This window comes from Suncus etruscus, chromosome 2, assembly GCF_024139225.1.
Source record: "Suncus etruscus isolate mSunEtr1 chromosome 2, mSunEtr1.pri.cur, whole genome shotgun sequence".
Lineage (NCBI taxonomy): Eukaryota > Metazoa > Chordata > Mammalia > Eulipotyphla > Soricidae > Suncus > Suncus etruscus.
Window position 1 is genome coordinate 18828617 of NC_064849.1, and position 23706 is coordinate 18852322.

General features: G+C 43.2%; 1 protein-coding gene and 1 non-coding gene across 3 annotated transcripts in view; one reads left to right on the forward strand and one right to left on the reverse strand.

Moving 5' to 3' along the window:
* Nucleotides 1-23706, reverse strand: part of GIGYF2 (GRB10 interacting GYF protein 2) — a 153918-nt gene that overhangs the window by 110133 nt on the left and 20079 nt on the right. For both annotated transcript variants that reach the window (XM_049769293.1, XM_049769292.1), the window contains exon 2: nt 14519-14602. In XM_049769293.1, the coding sequence (XP_049625250.1) occupies nt 14519-14559 (41 nt within the window). In that variant the 5' untranslated portion in view covers nt 14560-14602. The remainder of the gene's footprint in view (nt 1-14518; nt 14603-23706) is intronic.
* LOC126003049 (U6 spliceosomal RNA) lies at nt 11077-11183 on the forward strand. The gene has a single exon (XR_007493593.1). It is a non-coding gene; the product is annotated as a U6 spliceosomal RNA (small nuclear RNA).

The window sequence follows — 23706 nt, forward strand, 5'->3', positions numbered from 1 at the left end:
CCAGCAGCGCTCAGGGGTTACTCGGGGCTCTGCACTCAGAAATTGCTCCTGGCAGGCTCCTGGGATGCCGGAAATGAACCCGGGTCCATACAGGTCAGCCGCGGGCAAGGCAAAGAAATCTTATTGCTGTGTCATATCTCCGGCCTGAAGTATCAAACATTTTAGCATTGACATGATCTGTCATATGTCACATGGCATACCAAGAAAGCATTTTATCACACAAAAACTTGATAACGGGGGTGGGGGTAGGGGGATTGTGTGCTCACAAGCAGGAAAGACTGTTATTCCAAAATTATGAAAGTCAAGTAATAAGGATAAAAGTAAATGGCATCACCACCTAAAATGTAATTTGGCAGTAGTTGATAAAATTTTAACAAAATGGGTTAGATCAAGAGCACAGCAGGTAGACTGTGTTGTATTCAGCAGACCCAGGATTGATCCCTGGCATCCAATATGATTCCTTGGGCCTGCCAAGAGTGATTCCTAAGTGTACAGCCAGAAGTAAACCCTGAGCACCGCCAAGTGTGGCCGAAAAACAAAACAAAGCAAAAGTACAATACATAAAAAACATAATATTCATCAGTTTAACATGATACCTATAATTGTAAACAGGTTTATATCTATTTGAGAACATATAAAATACACTAAAGCATACATATAGAATGTAATAAAGGCATAGAAACAAAAAGTAACTGGTAAAATAAAAATCCAGCACATTTTCTCTACAAAGAAAAGACGTTTTAAGCTTTAAGTAATACCTATGTTTGATGTTTTTTACAGTTTGTTATAATTTATGCTTTTACATACAGACATTTAACATGTCATAATACATTTTAACAAAAGAGAATTAATACAGAATCTGTTTGGAGTAGGGAATAAGGTACACCAAAAATGCCCCAAACACACAATAAGTAATAAATACATCAGGTTGTAATAGCAATTGGCACTGAAGAATGGAACTGGGAAGAGCCAGTTTAACTTTAAAACCCAATTGTTATTTTAAAGAAGTGCAGGAAGTGCAAAGAGATGAAGAGCACGATGAAGAGCATGCCAAGCACACCCCTAAGCGCTGCCAGGTGTGCCCCCCCTCAAAATTAAATAAATAAAAAGAGGGGTTGGGGGCCAGAGAGAGAACATGGAGGTTATAAGGCGTTTGCCTTGCATGCAGAAGGACTGTGGTTCGAATCCCCACATCCCGTAAGGTCCCCCGAGCCTGCCAGGAGCGATTTCTGAGCGTGGAGCCAGGGGCTCAGTCACCTGAGGGCTGCCCGGTGTGACCCAAAAACAAAAAACAAACAAACAAACAAAAAAAAATAGAGGGGTTGGAGGACACAGCAAAAGAATTTGCCAGAGAATTGCCAGATGTATGTGAACTGTAGTAAATCACAGGTTGCAGATATGAGATCTGGGTTCAGACCTTGGTACCCAAAAAACGGGGAAAAGAAAGATCCATTGCAGGCCTCTTGTCAAGAGGGAGCACTAATATTAGGCTAAATTTTTCATGTGGGAATATCTGAAATTCTACAATATAACATATACCAAAGGATCAAAGGGACCTTAGTTTAGCAATCTGACAATTAGAAAAACCTATGGAAGCATTCAAATATACGCCCCAAAAGTTTAGAGATATGGCTCACTGTCCTTACCTCAGGTGTTAGTTCTTTAGCAACACACACACACAGGTGTTAGTTCTTTAGCAACACACACACACACACACACAAAAGTTTAGAGATGTGGCTCACTGTCCTTACACAGGTGTTAGTTCTTTAGCGACACACACACACACACCCAAAAGTTTAAATACACACACATACCCAAAGTTTAAATACACACACACACACACACACACACCCCAAAAGTTTAAAGATGTGGCTCACTGTCCTTACCTCAGGTGTTAGTTCTTTAGCAACACACACACACACACACAGCTACCATTTGTTCACAGAAACAGGGGAGAGGAAAATTATCTACTTAATACAAATTAATTACAAATTAACCTGAAAGCCAAGTATAGCAAATACTTGCCTTTGGGGGGGGGGGGGGAGAGACACCACACCGGCAGCACGGCACTCAGGTTACTCCAGACTCTGCACTCACGGCACTCAGGTTACTCCAGACTCTGCACTCAGAAATCTGTACTCCTGGCAGGCTCAAGGTACCATTATGAGATGTCAGGAATCGAACCTGATCCATCCCCGGTTGGCCATGTGCAAGGCAAACAACCTACCACTATATCACTCTGGCCCAATACTTAGATATTATTTAAAAAAAAAATGGTGGCCGGAAAGATAGCATGGAGGTAAGGCGTTGGCCTTTCATGCAGAAGGTCGTTGGTTCGAATCCCGGCATGCCGTATGGTCCCGAGCCTGCCAGGAGCAATTTCTGAGCATAGAGCTAGGAGTAACCTGAGCACTGCCGGGTGTGACCCAAAAACCAAAAACCAAAAAAAAAAAAAAAAGATAAGAACATGTATCACATAGTAAAAATAGAAATGTTGGAGAGATAGTACAGCAGTAGGGCATTTGTCTTGCATACAGAAGGACGGTGGTTTGGATCCCAGCATCCCATATGGTCCCCAGAGCCTGCCGGGGGCGATTTCTGAGTGTAGAGCGCTGCCGGGTAGAGACCAAAAACCAAAAACTAAAATAAAAAATAAATAAAAATGTCTGCACAAAGCAATGCAAAAGAATAAAGAAGATTGAGATTTTTTTTCAATGTTTCTATCTTCTCTTTCCACTGTGTGTTTGACAATAGATAACTTCTAATATATATAGTAATATCATGAATACCACAACCCACCTCCCCATCACCACCACCCTTTGATATCACTATGAAGAAAATCTTGGGCATTAAGAGAGTTCTGTAAGAGAGTTTGGCTGCGATACACAGTGGTGCTCAGGAATCATTCCTGGTAGGTTTCAGGTGTCTCATGTAGGTCCCAGTATGTGGGTCAGCCGTGTTCAAGGCAAGCACAGCAACCACTGTTTCTCTAGTCCCAGCTTTCAAGATTGTTGTTTGTATTAGAGTCACAATCAGGTGAACCTAAGTTAACTCATAGCTATAAGTTAGTGGAGCCCAAGGACTATATGGGGTACCAGGCATCGAATCCACTAAGCTGCATACAAGGCAAGTGCCCTACATAATGTACTATCTTCTCCAACCTCTGCTTTCTAGATCTTTTTTTTATTATTTTATTTTATTATTATTTTTATTGTGGTCAAAGTGAATTACAAATCGTTCACAGTAATATTTAAGGCACATAGTAATAATGAATGAGGGGCATTCCCAACACCAGTGTTGTCCTCCCTCCACCCCTGTTCTCAGCATGCATCCCATTTCTCCCTCGTTTACCCCCGTAATGCTAGTGCAACTGTTCCCTCCTTGTACAGCTTGTTGTAGATTGGGTATCGATTCTGTTTGCTTTCTAGATCTTTTGAGAGAGATTCTTTTCAAGTTTTTTATGGGATTAGTTTTGGTTGGTTGGTTGGTTTGGGGGCCATATCTAGTGGTACTCAGGGGTTAATCCCAGGAGTGCTTAAGGGACATTATAGAGTGCCAGGGATAAAACAAACCCAGGTTGGCCACATAAAAGTTAAGTGTTCTACCCACTGTCCTTCTTTTCCAGATTTTTTTTGGGGGGTCACACCCATCTGCACTCAGGGGTTACTCCTGGCTCTATGCTCAGAAATCACTACTGGCAGGCTTGGGGGACCATATAGGGTGCCGGGACTCGAACCATCAACCTTCTGCATGCAAGGCAAACACTTTTACCTCCATGCTATCTCTCCAGCCCCTTTTCCAGATTTTTTTTTTTTTTTTTTTTTTTTTTGGTTTTTGGGCCACACCCGGTAACGCTCAGGGGTTACTCCTGGCTATGCGCTCAGAAGTCGCTCCTGGCTTGGGGGACCATATGGGACGCCGGGGGATCGAACCGCGGTCCGTCTCCTAGGCTAGCGCAGGTAAAGCGGGCACCTTACCTCCAGCGCCACCGCCCGGCCCCTCCAGATTTTTTTTAAAGAAAATCTTTCAAGGTAATTTATTACTTCATCTGCAAATAATTCAGAATGTTAGGATTTTTGAAGTCTGAAATTTGCTGAGTCTATTCCTATTCCTATGATAGGCAGTCTTTGCATAGTCTTTGCTCAATGGCAAGGCATACATGAGACCTCCATATGGCAGTATGTTTCATCAGGGCTGGTTTAGAGACCAGCAGTCCTGATCACCAATGATTGAGTCCCCAAGTTCCTGAAGGCTGCTGCAAAGTAGTCCTTTCTTCTCTAATGTTATTTCTTCTTTTTTAGCAACTTAAGAGTTCACACAGAAAAGGAAAGGCACAAATGATGAGTCAGAGTGATAGCACAGTGGGTAGGGTGTCTGCCTTGAACATGGTCAACCCAGGCTTGATTCCGGCATCCCATATAATCCCTTGTGCCTACCTAAGCAACACCGTTGTATCCCCTCCAAAAAGGCCCCAGTTATTTAGTGAATTTCAAATCAACTCAGTTCACTGCATTTCTGAACAATGCTCCATATGCCTCATCATGAGTCATCAGTGGGAAACTTCAGGTTGGCTATGAACACTTTTGACACTAACCCCACATCTGTTGTTTTTTTTTTTTAACACCATCATCTTTAACAGCTTTTTTTCTCTATCTAGAATATCCACTGTCCCCAGTCTTGGTTTGCAGTATCTTGCATCAGACCTGCAATCAAACCTGTTTCTGGAAGCCCAGTTCTCTTTAGGATGTGTGAAGACAACAACCTGGGTGTTACTGGATTCACCGTATGTTTGTTTTTTTTTTTTTTTTGGTTTTTTTTGGTTTTTTGGGGCCACACCCGGCAATGCTCAGAGGTTACTCCTGGCTGTCTGCTCAGAAATAGCTCCTGGCAGGCACGGAGGACCATATGGGACACCGGGATTTGAACCAAACCACCTTTGGTCCTGGATCGGCTGCTTTCAAACACTGAAGTTCAAAGTTTATCTGAATAGGCCAGGCCTTATACTGTCCAACATTAATTTTTGTATACATTTTTATTTAAAAAATATTTCAAGAGGCCGTAGAGATAGTATGGAGGTAAGGCGCTTGCCTTTCATGCAGAAGGACAGTAGTTCAAATCCCAGCATCCCATGTGGTCCCCCGAGCCTGCCAGGGGCGATTTCTGGGCGTGGAGCCAGGAGTAACCCCTGAGCATTGCCAGGTGTGACCCAAAAACAAAAAACCAAAAACAAAACAACAAAAACTTTTTATATTAATATACTCCTTAAACATTTCTACCACTAGAGGGCAATCCTAAGGCCATTTCAAGTGAAAATCCTTGCAGCATTGGCCAAGAGTCACCAGCTCAGACCAGACTTTCCTTCTTCTGTCCCAAGTGCTAGTTCTGCATCTGTCAGGTTTCAAACCCACTCATCACCTTGGTTCCTGTCCAATGAATCCTCCCTAAGGGCTTGCCATTGTCTGAATCCAAACACATCTTAGAGTTCCTGGACACAATGAGTATTGTGACTCTATTGTTAAGAGTCTTCTCAAGTGACTAGAGACAACAGAGCAGGATACCTCAAACTAAGTAAAGATGGAAACCAGGTATGGTATAATGGCTGTGGCTTTACTCACTGATTAACAAACCACATTCTAAATCATCCTGTCCTACAGTTATTTGGAAAAGCTGAAAACACAACTGCATAATATTCCTGTGTAAAAACCACACCAAGTAATAATCCTGGAACTCCTCTAAAATGACTAAAACTGGGGCTGGAGTGATAGCACAATGGTAGGGCATTCGCCTTGCACACTGTTGAACTGGACAGACCCAGGTTTGATCCCTGGCGTCCCATATGGTCCCCAAATCAGTCAGGAGCAATTTCTGAGCACAGAGCCAGGAGTGACCCATGCACCGTGAGATGTGACCCAAAAGCCAAAAAGCGGAAGAAAGGAAAAAAAAGACTAAAACACAATTATGAACAACTTTAGTGTTTTTTGTTTTGTTTGCTCTTGGTTTGGGGGGGTGCCAGTTATTCACTGCCCTGTGCTCAGAAATTAACCTTGGCAGTCATGGATAGGATGCTAGGAATCAAAGCCAAGCCAGCTGCATGCCACCCAAAATCATGAAGAATTTCGTAACTGTATATCTTCTGGTGATCAAATAAAAATTATTTACAAAAAATTAAAATTAGGGCCCGGAGAGATAGCACAGCGGCGTTTGCCTTGCAAGCAGCCGATCCAGGACCAAAGGTGGTTGGTTCGAATCCCGGTGTCCCATATGGTCCCCGTGCCTGCCAGGAGCTATTTCTGAGCAGACAGCCAGGAGTAACCCCTGAGCACCACCGGGTGTGGCCCAAAAACCAAAAAAATAAAATAAAATTAGAAACAAAACAGAAAAAAAATCACTCAATCTTTTTTTTTTTAAATTTTTGGGCCACACCCGGTGACGCTCAGGGGTGACTCCTGGCTATGCGCTCAGAAATCGCCCCTGGCTTGGGGGGACCATATGGGACACCGGGGGATCGAACCGTGGTCCGTCCTACGTTAGCGCTTGCAAGGCAGACACCTTACCTCTAGCGCCACCTTCCCGGCCCCTCAATCTTCTAAAAATTCAAACCCCCACTGCATTTTGCCCACTAGGTTTCTAAAGTTCCTAACAGTAATTTCTTTCAACTTTTCTTTGTTTTTCCCCACACTTCCAGAGAGTACGTGTTTTTTTGTTGTTGTTGGGTTTTTTTGTTTTTGTTTTTTTTTGTATTTTGGGCCACACCCGGCGGCGCTTAGGGGTTACTCCTGGCAATCTGCTCAGATATAGCTCCTGGCAGGCACAAGGGACCATATGGGACACCGGGATTCGAACCAACCACCTTAGGTCCTGGATCGGCTGCTTGCAAGGCAAACGCCGTTGTGCTATCTCTCAGGCCCCGGGTTTTTTTTTTTTTTTTGGTTTTTCGGGGCATACCTGTTTGATGCTCAGGGGTTACTCTAGGCTAAGTGCTCAGAAATTGCCCCTGGCGTGGGGGGACCATATGGGACGCCGGGGGATCAACTTGGCTAGCGCTTGCAAAGCAGACACCTTACCGGCCCCAAAGGTCTATTTTTTTTGTTTGTTTTGTTTTGGGTTACACTCGGCAGCACTCAGGGGTCACTCCTGGCTCTATGCTCAGAAATCACCCCTGGCAGGCACAGGGAACCATATGGGATGCTGGGATTCGAACCACCAACCTTCTGCATGAAAGGCTATCTCTCCGGCGAGAGTACGTTTTATTTAGCAATCTAGGATTTGTATTCTCAATCCTACTTCCCCTTTCCCCCTTACTCCCAACACTCAAATGCTTACACTCAAAAACACCACTTACCAGTTTTAACTTAAGCTAGTACACAAAACTAGCCAATTGAGATAGCAAAAATGAGTACAGAGACTATATAACAGAACTATTCTTTACTATGAAAAGTCTTTATCCAGGGGTCTCAAACTCAATTTACCTGGGGACCACAGGAGGCAAAGTCGGGGTGATCCTTGAGTGCAAAGTCAGTAGTAAGCCTTGAACTTTGGGGGGCGTGACCCAAACAACTAAAACAAAACAAAAAAAGATTCCTCTAGGGCAGGGCCACAAAATGTTGTACAGAGAGGGCTGTTTGCGGCGCACGGACCCCTGCTACACAAGAGCACCCTAGCTAGACTTGCAACTTGGGCCTGGAGAGATAGCACAGCGGCATTTGCCTTGCAAGCAGCCGATCCAGGACCAAAGGTGATTGGTTCGAATCCCGGTGTCCCACATGGTCCCCCCATGCCTGCCAGGAGTTATTTCTGAGCAGTCAGCCAGGAGTAACCCCTGAGCAACGCCGGGTATGGCCCAAAAAAAAAAAAGAAAGAAAGAAATAATAGGGGCCGGGCGGTGGCGCTAAAGGTAAGGTGCCTGCCTTGCCAGCACTAGCCTAGGACGGACCGCGGTTCGATCCCCCGGTGTCCCATATGGTCCCCCAAGCCAGGAGCAACTTCTGAGCGTATAGCCAGGAGTAACCCCTGAGCGTCAAACGGGTGTGGCCCAAAAACCAAAAACCAAAAAAAAAAAAAAAAAAGAAAGAAAGAAATAATAAAATAACTGGGGTCAGAGCAAGAGCGCAGTGGTAGGGCATTTGCCTTTCACGTGGGCTGACCCAGGATGGACCTCGCTTCAATCCCAGCATCCCAGCTGGTCCCCCAAGCCAGGAGTGATTTCTGAGCGCATAGCCAGGAATAACCCCTGATCGTCATCGGGTGTGGCCAAAAAAAAGAAAAGAAATAATAAAATAAGTATAATTGGTGTTTAATACAAGCATTAGCCAAAAAAAAAGAAAAAATTAGAAGACATAAACCAAGCATTAGTAATGGTTCTTTGTAGATTAAAAAAAAAATGTAGAGGGGGACTGGGTAGGGTGTTTGCCTTACATGCAACCCAGGTTCAATTCCAGGCATCCTCTATGGTCCCTAAAGCCCTGCCAGAAGTGATCCCTGAGTGCAGAGCAGGAAAAAGTCCTGAGAACCACTGAATGTTGCCCTTCCCAGTCCCAAAATAGAGGGCTGGAGAGATAGTATAAAATTAAGACATTTCTGGGCCGGAGCGTTAGCATGGAGGTAGGGCGTTTGCCTTGCATGCAGAAGGACGATGGTTTGAATCCCAGCATTCCATATGGTCCACCATGCCTGCCAGGGGCAATTTCTGAGTGCAGAGCCAGGAGAAACTCCTGGGCACTGGTGGGTATGACCCAAAAACAAACAAACAAAAAGAAATTAAGGGGCTGGAGAGATAGCATGGAGGTAAAGCGTTTGCCTTTCATGCAAGAGGTCATCAGTTCGAATCCCAGCGTCCCATATGGTCCCCCGTGCCTGCCAGGAGCAATTTCTGAGCATGGAGCCAGGAGTAACCCCTGAGCACTGCCGGGTGTGACCCAAAAAAAAAAAAAAAAAAAAAAAAAACCACAAAAAGAAATTAAGACATTTCAGGGCCGGTGAGGATAGGGTGTTTGCCTTGCATTCAGCAGATCCAGGACAGATGGTAGTTCGAATCCCTGCATCCCATATGTCCCCTGTGCCTGCCAGGATATATTTCTGAGAAAAAAATTAGGACATTAACCTTACATACAGCCAAACCTGGGCTGAGCCTCAGGACCACACATGGCCACCCAAGCAACATCAGGAATAACCCCTGAGCACAGAGTGAGCTCATACATGGCCCGTTTTCTCCAAGATTTTCTATAATAGTCACGAATAAATGTTATTGAAACTATATTCTTGTTTGTTGTTTTGTTTTTTGGGGTCACACCCAGCAGCGCTCAGGGGTTACTCCTGGCTCTACATTCAGAAATTGGCCCTGACAGGCCCGGGGGACCATATGGGATGCCAGAATTCAAATCACCGTCCTACATGCAGGGCAAAGGCTCTACCTCCATGCTATCTCTCCAGCCCTGAAACTATATTCTTTTAAGTCTGAATTTGACAGATTTAGAAATAAAAAATTTTCTCTAGGTAATACTGAAGTTTACAATCATTTGATAAATATACATCCATATGCATTCATAATCAGTCCACAGTCTTGAAGATAAAAAATTTTAAATGATTTGACTCCCAAGAAATTAGTCCATTAGCCTACAATACAAAATGTTCAAGGATGTGAATACATTTACAATAAAACATTTAAGAAAAAGAGGTTTCTTTTCAAGAATGCATTTATAAACAAATATTTATTGAATACCCACTCTGCGGTAATGCACTGAAGATACAGTCATAAACAGTACAAAATTCAACACCAAAAGACCTGCCCTCAATGGAGCGCACAGTATAAAGAGACTAGTGGGTGGCATACAAATGTGCGTAAAATGTTTCCATGAAATATTTTGACCATGAAAAGAAATAGGGAATGATACTAGCAAATGTTGCATGGTCAGTACAGTTCTAAGGTAGTAACAACATTTGAACAAATGATTACTATCTTAAAATAACTTCTAAAAAATATTCTAAGTATCAAAGATCAGGAGGATATCCTATTCTTTTATTTTACTCTGGTGATAATGTAATACATTACTTTGTTCTAAATCTACATCTAAAACAGGCATGACCTAGTGATTCCAAAGAGCCACCTTAAAAAGTACAATCACGGGCCACGAGAGATAGCACAGCGGCGTTTGCCTTGCAAGCAGCCCATCCAGGACCAAAGGTGGTTGGTTCGAATCCCGGGAGTAACCCCTGAGCATCAAACGGGTGTGCCCCCCCCAAAAATATATATATATATTCACTCAATCTAAGGAATTTTGATATGGTACAAAGAAGGCCATGTGCCTACTGAGACTTATTCCCCAGTTAATCAGTATTTCCAATGACTAATAGAAGGGGACCAAGCTCTAAAGCCTGAGGGAAGCAGAGGTTAAAAGTTAGAGAAGCTACCCCTTAAGCTCGGGACTAGAGGTTCTCTGATAAAGCTCTGATTCAAATTGTGTATAAAAGACAAAATGCTGGGGGCCGGAGAGATAGCATGGAGGTAAAGCGTTTGCCTTGCATGCAGAAGGACGTTGGTTTGAATCCCTGCATTCCATATGTTTCCTGTGCCTGCCAGGGACAATTTCTGAGCACAGAGCCAGGTAACCCCTGAACACTGCCGGGTATAACCCAAAAACCAAGAAAAAAAATAAAGACAAAATGCCATCAAACAAAACTTCAGAGTATCAATGAAAAAGAAATTTAAGACTACCAACAGACTAAGTCTGACTCACTGAAATGAGTGAGAACTTGTGGCTTAGGGCCAAGGCCAACAAACCTTTCTATGTAAAGAGGTAGAGAATAGTAAATACTATAAACTTGTATGCTAGGTTGCCTTTTTAACTACTCAACCTTGACACTGCAGTGTAAAGCTGCCAGATAATATATAAAGTATGGTGTGACTATATTAAAAGTTTACTCACAAAAACGTTATAGAACTTTTGAGCCCTACAGTGTCAATCCATGTGGCAGGACATCAAGTTAAATGTGTACTGACACTAAAGAATCACTAAGAGTTTTTGCTTTGTTTTGGCTGATGGATACCTCTTTGCCATTTCTTAATAAAGAGGTACCTGAGTGCTCGCTTCGGCAGCACATATACTAAAATTGGAACGATACAGAGAAGATTAGCATGGCCCCTGCGCAAGGATGACACGCAAATTCGTGAAGCGTTCCATATTTAAAAAAAAGAGGTACCTGAAAGTAAGGAAGCAAAAAAACCTTAAATTTGCTGCCTATTTGAATCCTGTTTTGATAAAGAAATAGGAGGCTATCAGGGCCAGAGAGGTAGCACAGTGGTAGGGCATTTGCCTGGCACACAGCTGACCCAGGAGGGAGCCTGCCAGGAGCTATTTCTGAGCAAAGGGCCAAGAGAAACACCTGAGCACCTCCAGGTGTGACCCAAAAACAAACAAAACAAAACAAAAGAAATAGGAGCTATGTAAATAACAGTTGCAAACTCTAAATAAAGGCAAAAAGAAACATGCAAAATGAGTTATCAAAGATTTATCTGTATCAAAACTATTTTGTAATAATGAAAGCCTAAGAACTGCCTACTATGCTTTATCTAGAAGGCTAGTTTAATGCAATGCAACCATTTAATAGAAAACATTTATTTAAAAATGTTTTTGTTGCGTAAATCTTTGAGAAATGTTACAAAATTAAATGTACTGTAAAATATCATATTTGCAGAAATAAATATTAAAAATACATAATCAAATATGAAAACCACTTGGAAAGATGTTCCAATATATTCAGTGGTTACCATGGATAATAAAATCATGGTTATTTTATCTTCTTCTGACTTATACTCTCTCTCCCCCTCCCCCTCCCTCCCCACCCTCCCTCCCACCCTCTCTTTTGATTTTTAGTCCACTCAGGGGTTACTCCTGGCTCTGCACTCAGAAGTTATTCCTGGCAATCTCAGGGGACCACATGAGCTGCTGGGATAAAACTTTGGTTAGCCACGTGCAAGGCAATATCACTCCAGCTTCTGGCTTACTTGTAATTTCTTTCTTTGTTTGACTTTTTATTGGGGGAGGGGTCACACCTGGTAGTACCCAGGAGTTACTCCAGGCTCTGCACTCAGAAATTACTCCTGGTGGGGCCAGAGTGTTGGCACAAGCAGTAAGGTGTCTGCCTTGCCCATGCAGGCCTAGGACGAACCAAGGATCGTCCCATATGGTCCCCCAAGCCAGGAGCCATTTCTGAGCACATAGCCAGGAGTAACCTGAGCATCACCAGTGTGGTCCAAACACCAAAAAAAAAAAAAAAAAAAAAAAAAAAAGTAGAAGAAAATTACTCCTGGCAGTCTCGGGGTAACCATATGGGATGCCAGGAACTGAACACAAGTTGGCCACATGCAAGGCAAACACCCTACTTGCTGTGCTATCGCCCTGGCCCTTGGCTTACTTGTAATTTTTTATTTGGTTTGGTTTTTGGGGTCATACCCAGTGGGGCTCAGGGGTTACTCCTGGCTGTCTGCTCAGCAATTACTCTTGGCAGGCTTAAGAGACCATATGGAATGCCGGAAATCAAACCTGGGTCAGCCATGTACAAGGCAAAGGAATGGCCCACTGTGATACTGCTCTGGTCCCTGGCTTACTTATAATTTCTTTTTTTTGTTTGTTTTTTTGTTTTTGGTTTTTGGGCCACACCTGGCGTTGCTCAGGGGTTACTCCTGGCTGTCTGCTCAGAAATAGCTCCTGGCAGGCACGGGGGACCATATGGAACACCGGGATTCGAACCAACCACCTTTGGTCCTGGATCGGCTGCTTGCAAGGCAAATGCCGCTGTGCTATCTCTCCAGGCCCCTGTAATTTCTATTTAAAAACATAAAATCATAAAATAACTAAATTTTAAATTATTTTATAAACATAAAATAACTAAAACAAGTACTAAGCATTACTTAGATAAACATTTCCAAAATAATTCCCAAAAGTTTAGAAGTAGCACAGTCTTAGAACTTCAAATAGTATTTTCTCAAGTTGCCAAGAAAATTTTGGGGTTACATATAAAATTATGTAATGATTTTGTAAGTTAGTAGGGAATTCAAACGGAATTACCACAGGAACTCTGCATCATTTATCAAATCACTACCTGAATAATCGAAACTGTTTACAATACTGTTTCAAAATATCTACTTTCTATCTTGCCTTTGTCTCAAGAAAAAGAGGGGGGGCGTGGGGCGTAAAAAAAAAAAAAGAAAAAACAAATTTAAAAAAAAAAAAAAGAAAAAGAAACTATCATTCACATCACTGATGAGAAGATCTTCAATCAACTTTGGGGGAAAAGGAAGAGAGGGGGGAAAGTCACAATACAATGTGATGGATCTGAAATTCCATGAGAATTCCATATCCGGGAGTCCAAACACATCTGTAAGATACTCAAAGGCCAATTAATTGTTATGGTAAATGCTAACCCACATACTATAATGGCTACTATAAATAGTAGAACCACATGCCAAAGATTCAATAAATCTTTATAAAAGGGGGCCGGAGAGATAGCATGGTTCAAATCCCGGCATCCCATAGGGTCCCCTGTGCCTGCCAGGGTGGATTTCTGAGCCTAGAGCCAGGAGTAATCCCTGAGCACTGCTGCTGGGTGTGACCCAAAAAACAAAACAAAACAAAAAAAAAATCTTTATAAAAGAGTCTATGAAAAATACCTCAAAACAACATTGCAATAGAAAACATATATACAGAGAAATATTAGAATTATGTAAAACTATATATGGACTAGACAAGAGCTCGAACAGCAAAGTAAATAACCCAGGGTGGTGGGACGATAGAGGGTTTAAACAGACCAAGAAAAATACTTGCAATGCATAGCAAATATTTAAAACAGAATGCAATCATTGAACAAATGCGATTACTACAATAACAACACTGATTTCAACTAGATATATATAAAACAAAGATCCCCAGACATGCACTTCCATCCTTGTGGGGCTGGGGTGCAATGGCTTCAAACAGCTGCTCCCTGGTCTGTCTACATTGTGGCATGGAAGGTCGCCCTAAGGAACCGAAGAGAACTCCCTTGCTGCTGGACAGTCATCTCCGCTCCCATGCTCTTCTGAATTTTGAGCTCCAGACACCTATGCCAATGCCTCTGGAAAGGTCCTGGAACAGTGGCCAAGGGTCCACAATGGCCAAGTAATCCTGCCCATCAACACTAAACTGCTGAACAAGGAGCACAGGATTGAGGCTCTAGGCAAGATAAAATTCAAGTTTCCTGGTCACCAGAATCACAGCTCCCAAAAAATGGGGCCTGACAAAGTTGAATGGTCAAAGGTGAGTTTGAAGCAGCTTAACTGTGACAGATGTGGGAGCCAAAACATCCCTAATCACAGGCCCTGCCCTCTGACAGCCTCAAAATCTCCTGAGTCCCACCTACCAACAAATCCTACATCCTATTCAAAAGTAACAGCAAATATCTATTTGGAAATCCCAAGCAATGTGCAAATATTTTAAAAGCTGTATATTTCAATATCAAACGGTATGAGATTCTGAAAACTCACCATTCAGGTCCAAAGTTCAGGGTCTGCGTTTCTGCTGCCATTCTTTCCCGTATTTTTACAATAGATTTTTCTATGTCAAGAAATCTGTAAAGAGATGTGTTTCCATATAGTTAATCAAGACAAAATACAGAATTTTGACACAGAAATTATAAGGAATGTATGATACTTAATCTTTTCAACCAATGTGACCAGAATAATATTTGAACCTGTTTATAAAGGGCAAAGTGATCTAGTAATCTACATTTACATTCCAATCCACAATCTTTTTATGCTTATCATGAAATGGAATAATGGCATTAAGTGAATCTGGTTAAGATCAATGGAAGCAGACCATGTAAGTAAGGTACTAAACCAAATTAAAATTGTTCTTTTTTAATTAGTGAAACAAAATAGTTTTTAATTAAAAGAAAGGGGAAAACATGTTCTAGAGAGAACATAGGCTCGCTAGAGTGTAAAATATCAAAATTTTTCTTCTTTGACTTTAGAGAACTTAATGAAAGGTACTAGATAGTAAACTAAAGGCAGCATGAGTCAAAGGCACAAGAGCATAATTTTTTTTTTTGCTTGTTTGTTTTTGGGTCACACCCGGCAGCACTCAGGAGTTACTCCTGGCTCTATGCTCAGAAATCGCCCCCGGCAGACACAGGGGACCATATGGGATGCCGGGATTCAAACCACAATCCCTCTGCATGAAAGGCAAACGCCTTACCTCCATGCTACCTCTCCGGCCCCAAGAGCATATATTTTAACTTACTACTCCCATGCAATTGTTTTTTCATCACATAAACACACACACACACACACACACACACACATTCTTTGGGGGAGTGCTCTGGGTCAGCCCATCAATGCTCAAGGGTTAGTTACTCCTAGATTCAGGTATTACTCTTTTGTTTTTTTGGAGCTTTTTTTTTTTTTTTTTTTTTTTTGGGGGGTTTTTGGGCCACACCCGTTTGATGCTCAGAGGTTACTCCTGGCTATGAGCTCAGAAGTTGCTCCTGGCTTGGGGGAACCATATGGGATGCTGGGGGTCCATCCTATGCTAGCACTTGCAAGGCAGACACCTTACCTCTAGCGCCACCTTCCCAGGGGCCCCCCCCCCTTTTTTTTTTTTTGGTTTTGGGGCCATACCCGGTGACGCTCTTATGCGCTCAGAAATCGCTCCTGGCTTGGGGGATCATATGGGACGCTAGGGGATCAAACCACGGAACGTCTTAAGTTAGCATGTGCAAGGCAGATGCCCTACCGCTTGAGCCACTGCTCCAGCCCCTCAGGTATTACTCTTATTGGTACTCAGGGACCATATAGGATGCCAGAGACCAGCTGCATAACCCCAGAGTATTTTTCTTTTTTTGATAGAGGCAATACCTAGGAGTATGCGAAGGGAGGGCCACACCTGGGTACACCCCCAGAATTATTTAGTGATACAATGTTCAGATGTAATGAGGCTCAAAAATCTATCATGTCATTCTGGTGGTCCTCAGGGGTCATCAAGGATTAAGCTTAGGATCTCATGCTTAAGTATGGGTTCTATCACATGAGATTTTTTTCCTCGTTATATACCCTAAAATACTTACTTTTAGTTTGAGTTATATGTTTCCTTTGGAAGGGGGACCACACCCAGCAGGACTAAGGACTTGGCAGGACTAAGGATCTGTGCCAAGGATGGACCAGAGTCAGTCACATCCAATGTAAATGCTTGTCCTCAGTACTGGTCCTGTAACCTAATAGTATGTAAGGGGGAAGTAAACTGCCTAGATTACCTTTAAGAAGTTCACAAGTGGGCCCGGAGAGATAGCACAGCGGCGTTTGCCTTGCAAGCAGCCAATCCAGGACCAGAGGTAGTTGGTTCGAATCCTGGTGTCCCATATGGTCCCCCGTGCCTGCCAGGAGCTATTTCTGAGCAGACAGCCAGAAGTAACCCCTGAGCAACGCCGGGTGTGGCCCAAAGACCAAAAAAAAAAAAAAAAAGACGAAGTTCACAAGTAGGGGGTGGAGCGATAGCACAGTAGTAGGGTGTTTGCCTTGCACACAGCCAAACCCAGGACAGACCTGGATTCAATACCCGGCATTCCATATGGACCCTTGAGCAGGAGCAATTTCTGAGCGCATAGCCAGGAGTAACCCAAGAGCATCACCGGGTGTGGCCCAAAAACAAACAAAAAAAGTCATTTAAAAAAAAAAAAAAAAAAAGATGAGGGCCCGGAGAGATAGCACAGCGGCGTTTGCCTTGCAAGCAGCCGATCCAGGACCAAAGGTGGTTGGTTCGAATCCCGGTGTCCCATATGGTCCCCCAAGCCAGGAGCAACTTCTGAGCACATAGTCAGGAGTAACCCCTGAGCGTTACCGGGTGTGGCCCAAAAGCCAAAAAAAAAAAAAAAAAATATATATATATATATATTTTCAATACTTCACTGCTATTTTCATTTTAATCTGCACCAGAACATGTACCATATAAGAAAATATATTAGACATATTTGTTAATAAATACATTTAGAAGAATCCTTTCTAAAACACAAGCATTAGGAACCCAGAGACATAGTGTCTGCCTTACAGGGCAAAAACCAGGAACCCGGGCCAGGCGCTGCCCACACAAATACATGCAGGCCGGGCAGATCTGCTCAGACCCCTGGCAAAGCAATTTTCTATCTTCTGCACACAGCCCATGTGTGTGCAAGTGTTACAACACCCCACCAATGCCCAGTGAGCACTGAGTACTAGAGGATGCATACACCACAGCAAAATGTGCAAACCTCCCCAGCATCAAAACAACAGCAACCAGACCAATTAAAAATTTAGAAAAAGGGGGGGGGGACCATCGAGATAGCATGGAGGTAAGATGTTTGCTTTCCATGCAGAAGGACGGTGGTTTGAATCCCGGCATTCCATATGGTCCCCCAAGCCTGCCAGGAATGATTTCTGAGTGTAGAGCCAGGATAACCCCTGAGCGCTGCCGGGCATGACCCCCCAAAAAAAATTAGTGAAGGGGTCGGAGAGGTGGCACAGAAGTAGGGCATTTGCCTCGCATGCAGCCGGCCCGGAAGGAACTCGTTTCAATTCCCAGCATCCTAAATGGTTCCCCAGCCTGCAGGGGCAATTTCTGAGTGCAGAGCCAGGAGTAACCCCAGAGCGCCACTGGATGTGGCCCAAAAACCAATCAATAAATAAATAAAGTTTAAAAAAAAATTTAGTGAGGTGGGCCAGAGAAATAACACAGTGGTTAGGGCATTTGCTTGATGTAGTCGACCCAGGTTCAAACCCCAGCATCCCTTATGATCCGATCCCCTGAGCCTGCCAGGAGTAACCCTGAGTGCCACCAGGTGTGGCCCAAAAATAAACAAAAAAGTTTAATGAGGGGCCAGAGCAGTAGTACAGCAGTAGGGAGCTTACACCTTGAATGCTACAGACCCAAATTCAATTCCCAGCATGCATATGGTACCCCAACACTGCCAAGAGTAACCTCTATCACCAAGTGTGACCCATAAACAAAATAATAATTAAAAAAAACATAAAAGTTTAGGGGCCAGAATGATAGCACAGCGGTAAGGTATTTGCCTTGCAAGCAGCTGACACAGGACAATCTGGGTTCAATCCCCGGCATCTCATAAGGTCCCCCCGAACCAGGGGCAATTTCTGAGCACATAGCCAGGAGTAACACCTCAGCATCACTGGATGTGGCCCAAAAACTAAATAAATAAATAAATAAATAAATAAATAAATAAATAAATAAATAAGAGTTTAATGAAAAATGAAATTTCTAGGTAAATAATTAAACCCTGGGGCCGGAGAGATAGCAAGGAAGTAAGGCGTTTGCCTTTCACGCAGAAGGTCATCGGTTCGAATCCTGGCGTCCCATATGGTCCCCTGTGCCTGCCAGGAGCAATTTCTGAGCATGAAGCCAGGAGTAACCCCTGAGCACTGTCAGGTGTGACCCAAAAACCACAGAAAAAAAAATTAAACCCTGCTAGAGTTTACTTGGACTATGAATTCCTTCTTAGGACTGTATGAGTGATGTAACTTGTCGCAGAAGAAATGTTCAGACCATAAAGATCCATTGCAGATTAATATTTTACAAATTAGCCAAGTGACCATACCAGCATAATTGCAGTAAGGTTTTGGGAGGGAGAAATTGGGGAACACCACACCCAGTGGAACTCAGGGTTCCACTCAAGCCCATTACTCAGGAATCACACCTAGTTCAAGGGACCAGATGGGATGCCAGGGATAAAACCAGGGTCACGTGCAAGGCAAACGCCCTCTCTGCTGTGCTATTACTCCAGCCTTCAAAACCATTATGTTTTTAAAAAGTATGTTGGCTTATGTAGGCATGTAAAGACTACACCATTATGAAGTTTGCGCTATTATTTATGTATTTATGGTGCTGGAGAAATAGTACAACAGAAACAGTATAATTGCCTTGCATGCAGCCAATCTAAAATCAAACCTGGCACCACTTATGGTAATGCCCCCACCTAGCCCCACCAAGAATTACTTCTGGAAACAAGGAGTAAGCCTGGAGTACTGCAGCATGTGGTCTCAAAAAAAAAAAAAAAAAAAAAAAACAAGTGTGTTTTACCACTTTAAGCCCTACCTAGTCCACTTCCGTGGGGGAAAAGTAGATTGCCCATGCAGTGTTCAAGGTGTCTCTCCCAGTAGTACATAGACTGCATTCGAGGGAGGGCCTAAAGAATCCACTAAGCGGGGCCGGGCGGTGGCGCTGGAGGTAAGGTGCCTGCCTTGCCTGCGCTAGCCTAGGACGGACCGCGGTTCGATCCCCCGGCGTCCCATATGGTCCCCCAAGAAGCCAGGAGCGACTTCTGAGCGCATAGCCAGGAGTAACCCCTGAGCGTCACAGGGTGTGGCCCAAAAACCAAAAAAAAAAAAAAAAAAAGAATCCACTAAGCCCATTAATTAGTATGGGGCTGGAAGCCACCAACAATATACCTCGCAATGCTCATGGAACCAGCAGTGCTAAAACCAAACTCAAGCCTCACAAGCAAGGCATATCTTTCTGACCCTGCCAAAAGCTTTTGTTTTGTTTTAGGGCCACATCCAGCAATGTTGACTCCAGGCTTTGTGCTGGAGATTACTCCTAGAGGTGGGGGGGGGGGGTCACGACACGACCACATGTGGTACCAAGAATCAAACCAGTAGGCCAATGAAAGGCAAGGACTTTTTAAATCTATATTATCTCTGCAGCTCCACCAAATACTTGAAACACAAACCCCTACAGGATTATGACCACTAGAAAATAGTTCTAAATTTAGAAAGCAATTTGAACCAGATTAAAATTTAAAAGCGAATCTCAAATAAAACTGGCTTATTTGATATTTATAAAAATATATGGCCAGGGAGATGACTCAAAGGGCTAGAGCATGTTTTATGAGCCTCAAGTTCAGGACTGGAGAGAGCACAGAGGTAGGGCATTATTTGCCTTGTGTGGGCTGATCCAGGTTCGATTCTCGGCATCCCATATGGTCCCTCAAGGCTACCAGGAGCAATTTCTAAGCACAAAGCCAGGAGTAACCCAAGCACTGCCAAAAAAAGTTCAATCCGTGGTGCCATATAGTGTCTCAGTAAGAATAGCTCCCAAGCATTGATGGGTGTGGTGCCAATCAATATGCGGTAAGAGCTTGAGGCCACATGATGGGCCTTACTCCTGGCTCTGTGCACAAAAATCACTTCTGGTGGGCTCAAAGGATCATATGGGTGTCAAGGATCAAATCCAGGTCGGCTGCATGGAAGGCAAGCATCTTACCAACTATGATATCACTCAGGCCCCCACTTTTTCATTTTTAATTGTTTTACAATGTGATCACATACATCCACAAAGGCTGTAGAAATACATTCCAGTGGTGCTCTAATCAAAAAAAAAAACAAAAAAAAAAAAACAAAGAAACAAAGTTCTGCTGCAGGACTAAATCAAGACTTCTACAGCACAGAAGCAGCCCTGAGCTCAAGCACTACCTAAGAAGCCAGAGCAATGGCACACTGGGTAGAGTGTTTGCCTAGCACGCAGCAGATCTGGGAACAACCCAGCTAGATCCCTGGCATCCCATAGGGTCCCCTGAGCCTGCCAGGAGCAATTTCCGAGTGCAGAGCCAGGAGTAATCGCTAAGCACCACCAGGTGTAGCCAAAAAAAAACAAAAAAAATGCCTGGAGCTGGAAACTTGTTTTTAATATGGTTTCCAACAGATTATTTCCTAATATAAAATGAATAACTTTTTTGTTTGTTTTTTTGGGCCATACCCGTTTGATGCTCAGTGGTTACTCATGGCTAAGGGCTCAGAAATCGCCCCTGGCTTGGGGGGACTAATTGGGACCCCGGGGGATCGAATTGCGGTCCTTCCTTAGCTAGAGCTTGCAAGGCAGACACTTTACCTCTAGCGCCACCTCACTGGCCCCTAAAATGAAGAACTATTAATACCGAAGAACAATAATCTAGGACTTAATTATCAATGAAAGAAATCTGCATTGCTCAGAATGATTCCTTTTTATTTTTTTTAAGGATTAAAGAAGGGATGGAGGGCCAGAGAAATAGCATGGAGGTAAGGTGTTTGCCTTGCATGCAGAAGGTCGAATCCAGGCATCCCCCAGAGCCTGCCAGGAGCAATTTCTGAGCATAGAGCCAGAAGTAACCTCTGAACACTGCTGGGTGTGACCCAAAAAAAAAAAAAAAAAAAAAAAGGGGATGGGGTTGCAGTGATAGCGCAGTGAATAGGGCATTTGCTTTGCAGGCGGCCAACCCATGTTCAATCCCCAGCATCTCATATAGTTCCCTGATCCTGCCAGGAGTAATTTCTGAGCACAGAGCCAGGAGTAACCCCTGAGCACCACTGGTGTGGCCCCCCAAATTTTTTTTAATAAATTAAAAGGTATTGAAGAGATAGCACATCAGGTTAAGAATATCCTTTTCAAGAAGGCTTGATTTTAATCACCGGAAACATGGTCCCCCAGCAAAGCAACAAGAACCCCTGACAGTCTGGAGAAGCCCTAAACATAGTTTGGTTTGCTGATGCCCCACCCCCAATCCAAAAAAAAAAAAAGGGAATTAAAGAAATTTCAGTTATGACTGCTAAAGAAATCCAATGTAAGCACCTAAAGTAATGTAAAATGTATTTCAAAATACCCTGCACCAGATTATTCCTTCCAGATCAACTTAAATGAGTCCAGGTCTAATGCATCCACATGTACTAAAACGATTGTCTTACATGACACTTTTGAATTACAAATTAGTTGCAATGGGAACTGGGCTTAATTTCTTTTTTTTTTTTTTTTTTTTTGTGGTTTTGGGTCACACCCAGCAGTGCTCAGGGGTTATTCCTGGCTCCAGGCTCAGAAATTGCTCCTGACAGTCACGGGGACCATATGGGACTCCGGGATTTCGAACCGATGACCTTCTGCATGAAAGGCAAACGCCTTACCCTCCATGCTCTCTCTCCGGCCCCTGGGCTTAATTTCTTAACTGTCCTTTCTAAGGATATTGAAAAGAGCACAGCCATTTATTTTATTTAAACCACCCTTGCTAAAGACTTGCAACTTGGGCCGGAGAGATAGCACAGCGGTGTTTGCCTTGCAAGCAGCCGATCCAGGACCAAAGGTGGTTGGTTCGAATCCCGGTGTCCCATATGGTCCCCTGTGCCTGCCAGGAGCTATTTCTGAGCAGACACCAGGAGTAACCCCTGAGCACCACTGGGTGTGGCCCAAAAACAAACCAAAAAAAAAAAAAAGACTTGCAACTCAAGTCCCCACAGACTACAGACCAGAAGGCGGCTCTACAATTTTGCAAGTCAGGATTTAAATCAGATTCTAGATGCTGTTCTCCCACCATGCTATTCTGCCTCTCTACACACAGTCCTTTCTTGTTTCCTCTTTTTCCCCCATGATCAAAACTAGACTGATTTCTTTCCCTATCTCATTTCCACCCTTCCTATTCAGTCAACATTTCCTTAGTTTCTCTAGAAAAGGAACATGCATGTGAAAAATTCTCCCAGAAATTCCTAACTTCACTCCTCCACTGCCTCCCCCCAGAGACCCAATCCTGCTGTAAATTATACTTTGAAATATTTGTCTCCCATGACCTACCTATTTTCTTAGATGCCCATTGCTCCAGGTTAATCCCTCTCATAATCAACATATCAAGACACTGTTTTCACAGTTCTCTTGTCAGCCAGGCTCAAAAGCTCAGTGTAATCTTAACTTTCTATTCTCTATCCCTGACATCTAATCAACTAATCTCTAATTTAGTCAATTATTTTGACAATCCTCCTGCATTTTCCTTTCATTAGACAGAGCTTTGTTAATCCAAGTCTAAATTATTACCAAAAAAGGTTGTAATTGTTTCCTGATCTCAGCCTCCACTCACATCCAACAAGATCAATCTTCCTAAAGCATCCCCCTGGTCATGCCTGCACCTTTTTTAATTAGCTCATTAAAACTCCTGCATATGGCAATAATTCTTATTATGTCTGCTGCAATTTATTGAGAACTTACAGTGTACTTACAAAGATTTGAATATATATATACATTTGAATAGATACATATGTAGATATAGAGTGCTTTATATGTATTATTTTCATTTGAGATAATTTACCACCATTAAAAAAATTTTTAAATCAAACAGCTTACCACAAGGTCATACCCATGTAATAAGACTCAAAAATAAACAAAAAATGAAAGCTAGAAAGAATAAGGCAAAAAAAATCTCTAAAATTGGGGCCGGAGTGATAGCATGGAGGTAGGGCATTTGCCCTGCATGCAGAAGGACCGTGGTTCAAATTCTGGCATCCCATGTGGTCCCCCAAACCTGCCAGGAGCGATTTCTGAGCAGAGAGCCAGGAGTAACCCCTGAGCCTCTAAAATTTACAGAAGAGGGGAAAATGAAGGGAAGTGAAGATGAAAAGAGCTAAGTGGGTTCTTCTGGGAAATTATTTATTCATTTAAATAAGGCTAAAAATTCACATTTAAGGGGCCGGTGAGGTGGCGCTAGAGGTAAGTTGTCTGCCTTGCAAGCATTAGCCAAGGAAGGACCACGGTTCAATCCCCCGGCGTCCCATATGTTCCCCCAAGCCAGGGGCAATTTCTGAGCACATAGCCAGGAGTAACCCCTGAGCATCAAATGGATGTGCCCCCCCCCAAAAAAAAAAACAAAAATAATTCACATTTAATAAATCAGTGAATAAAAGAA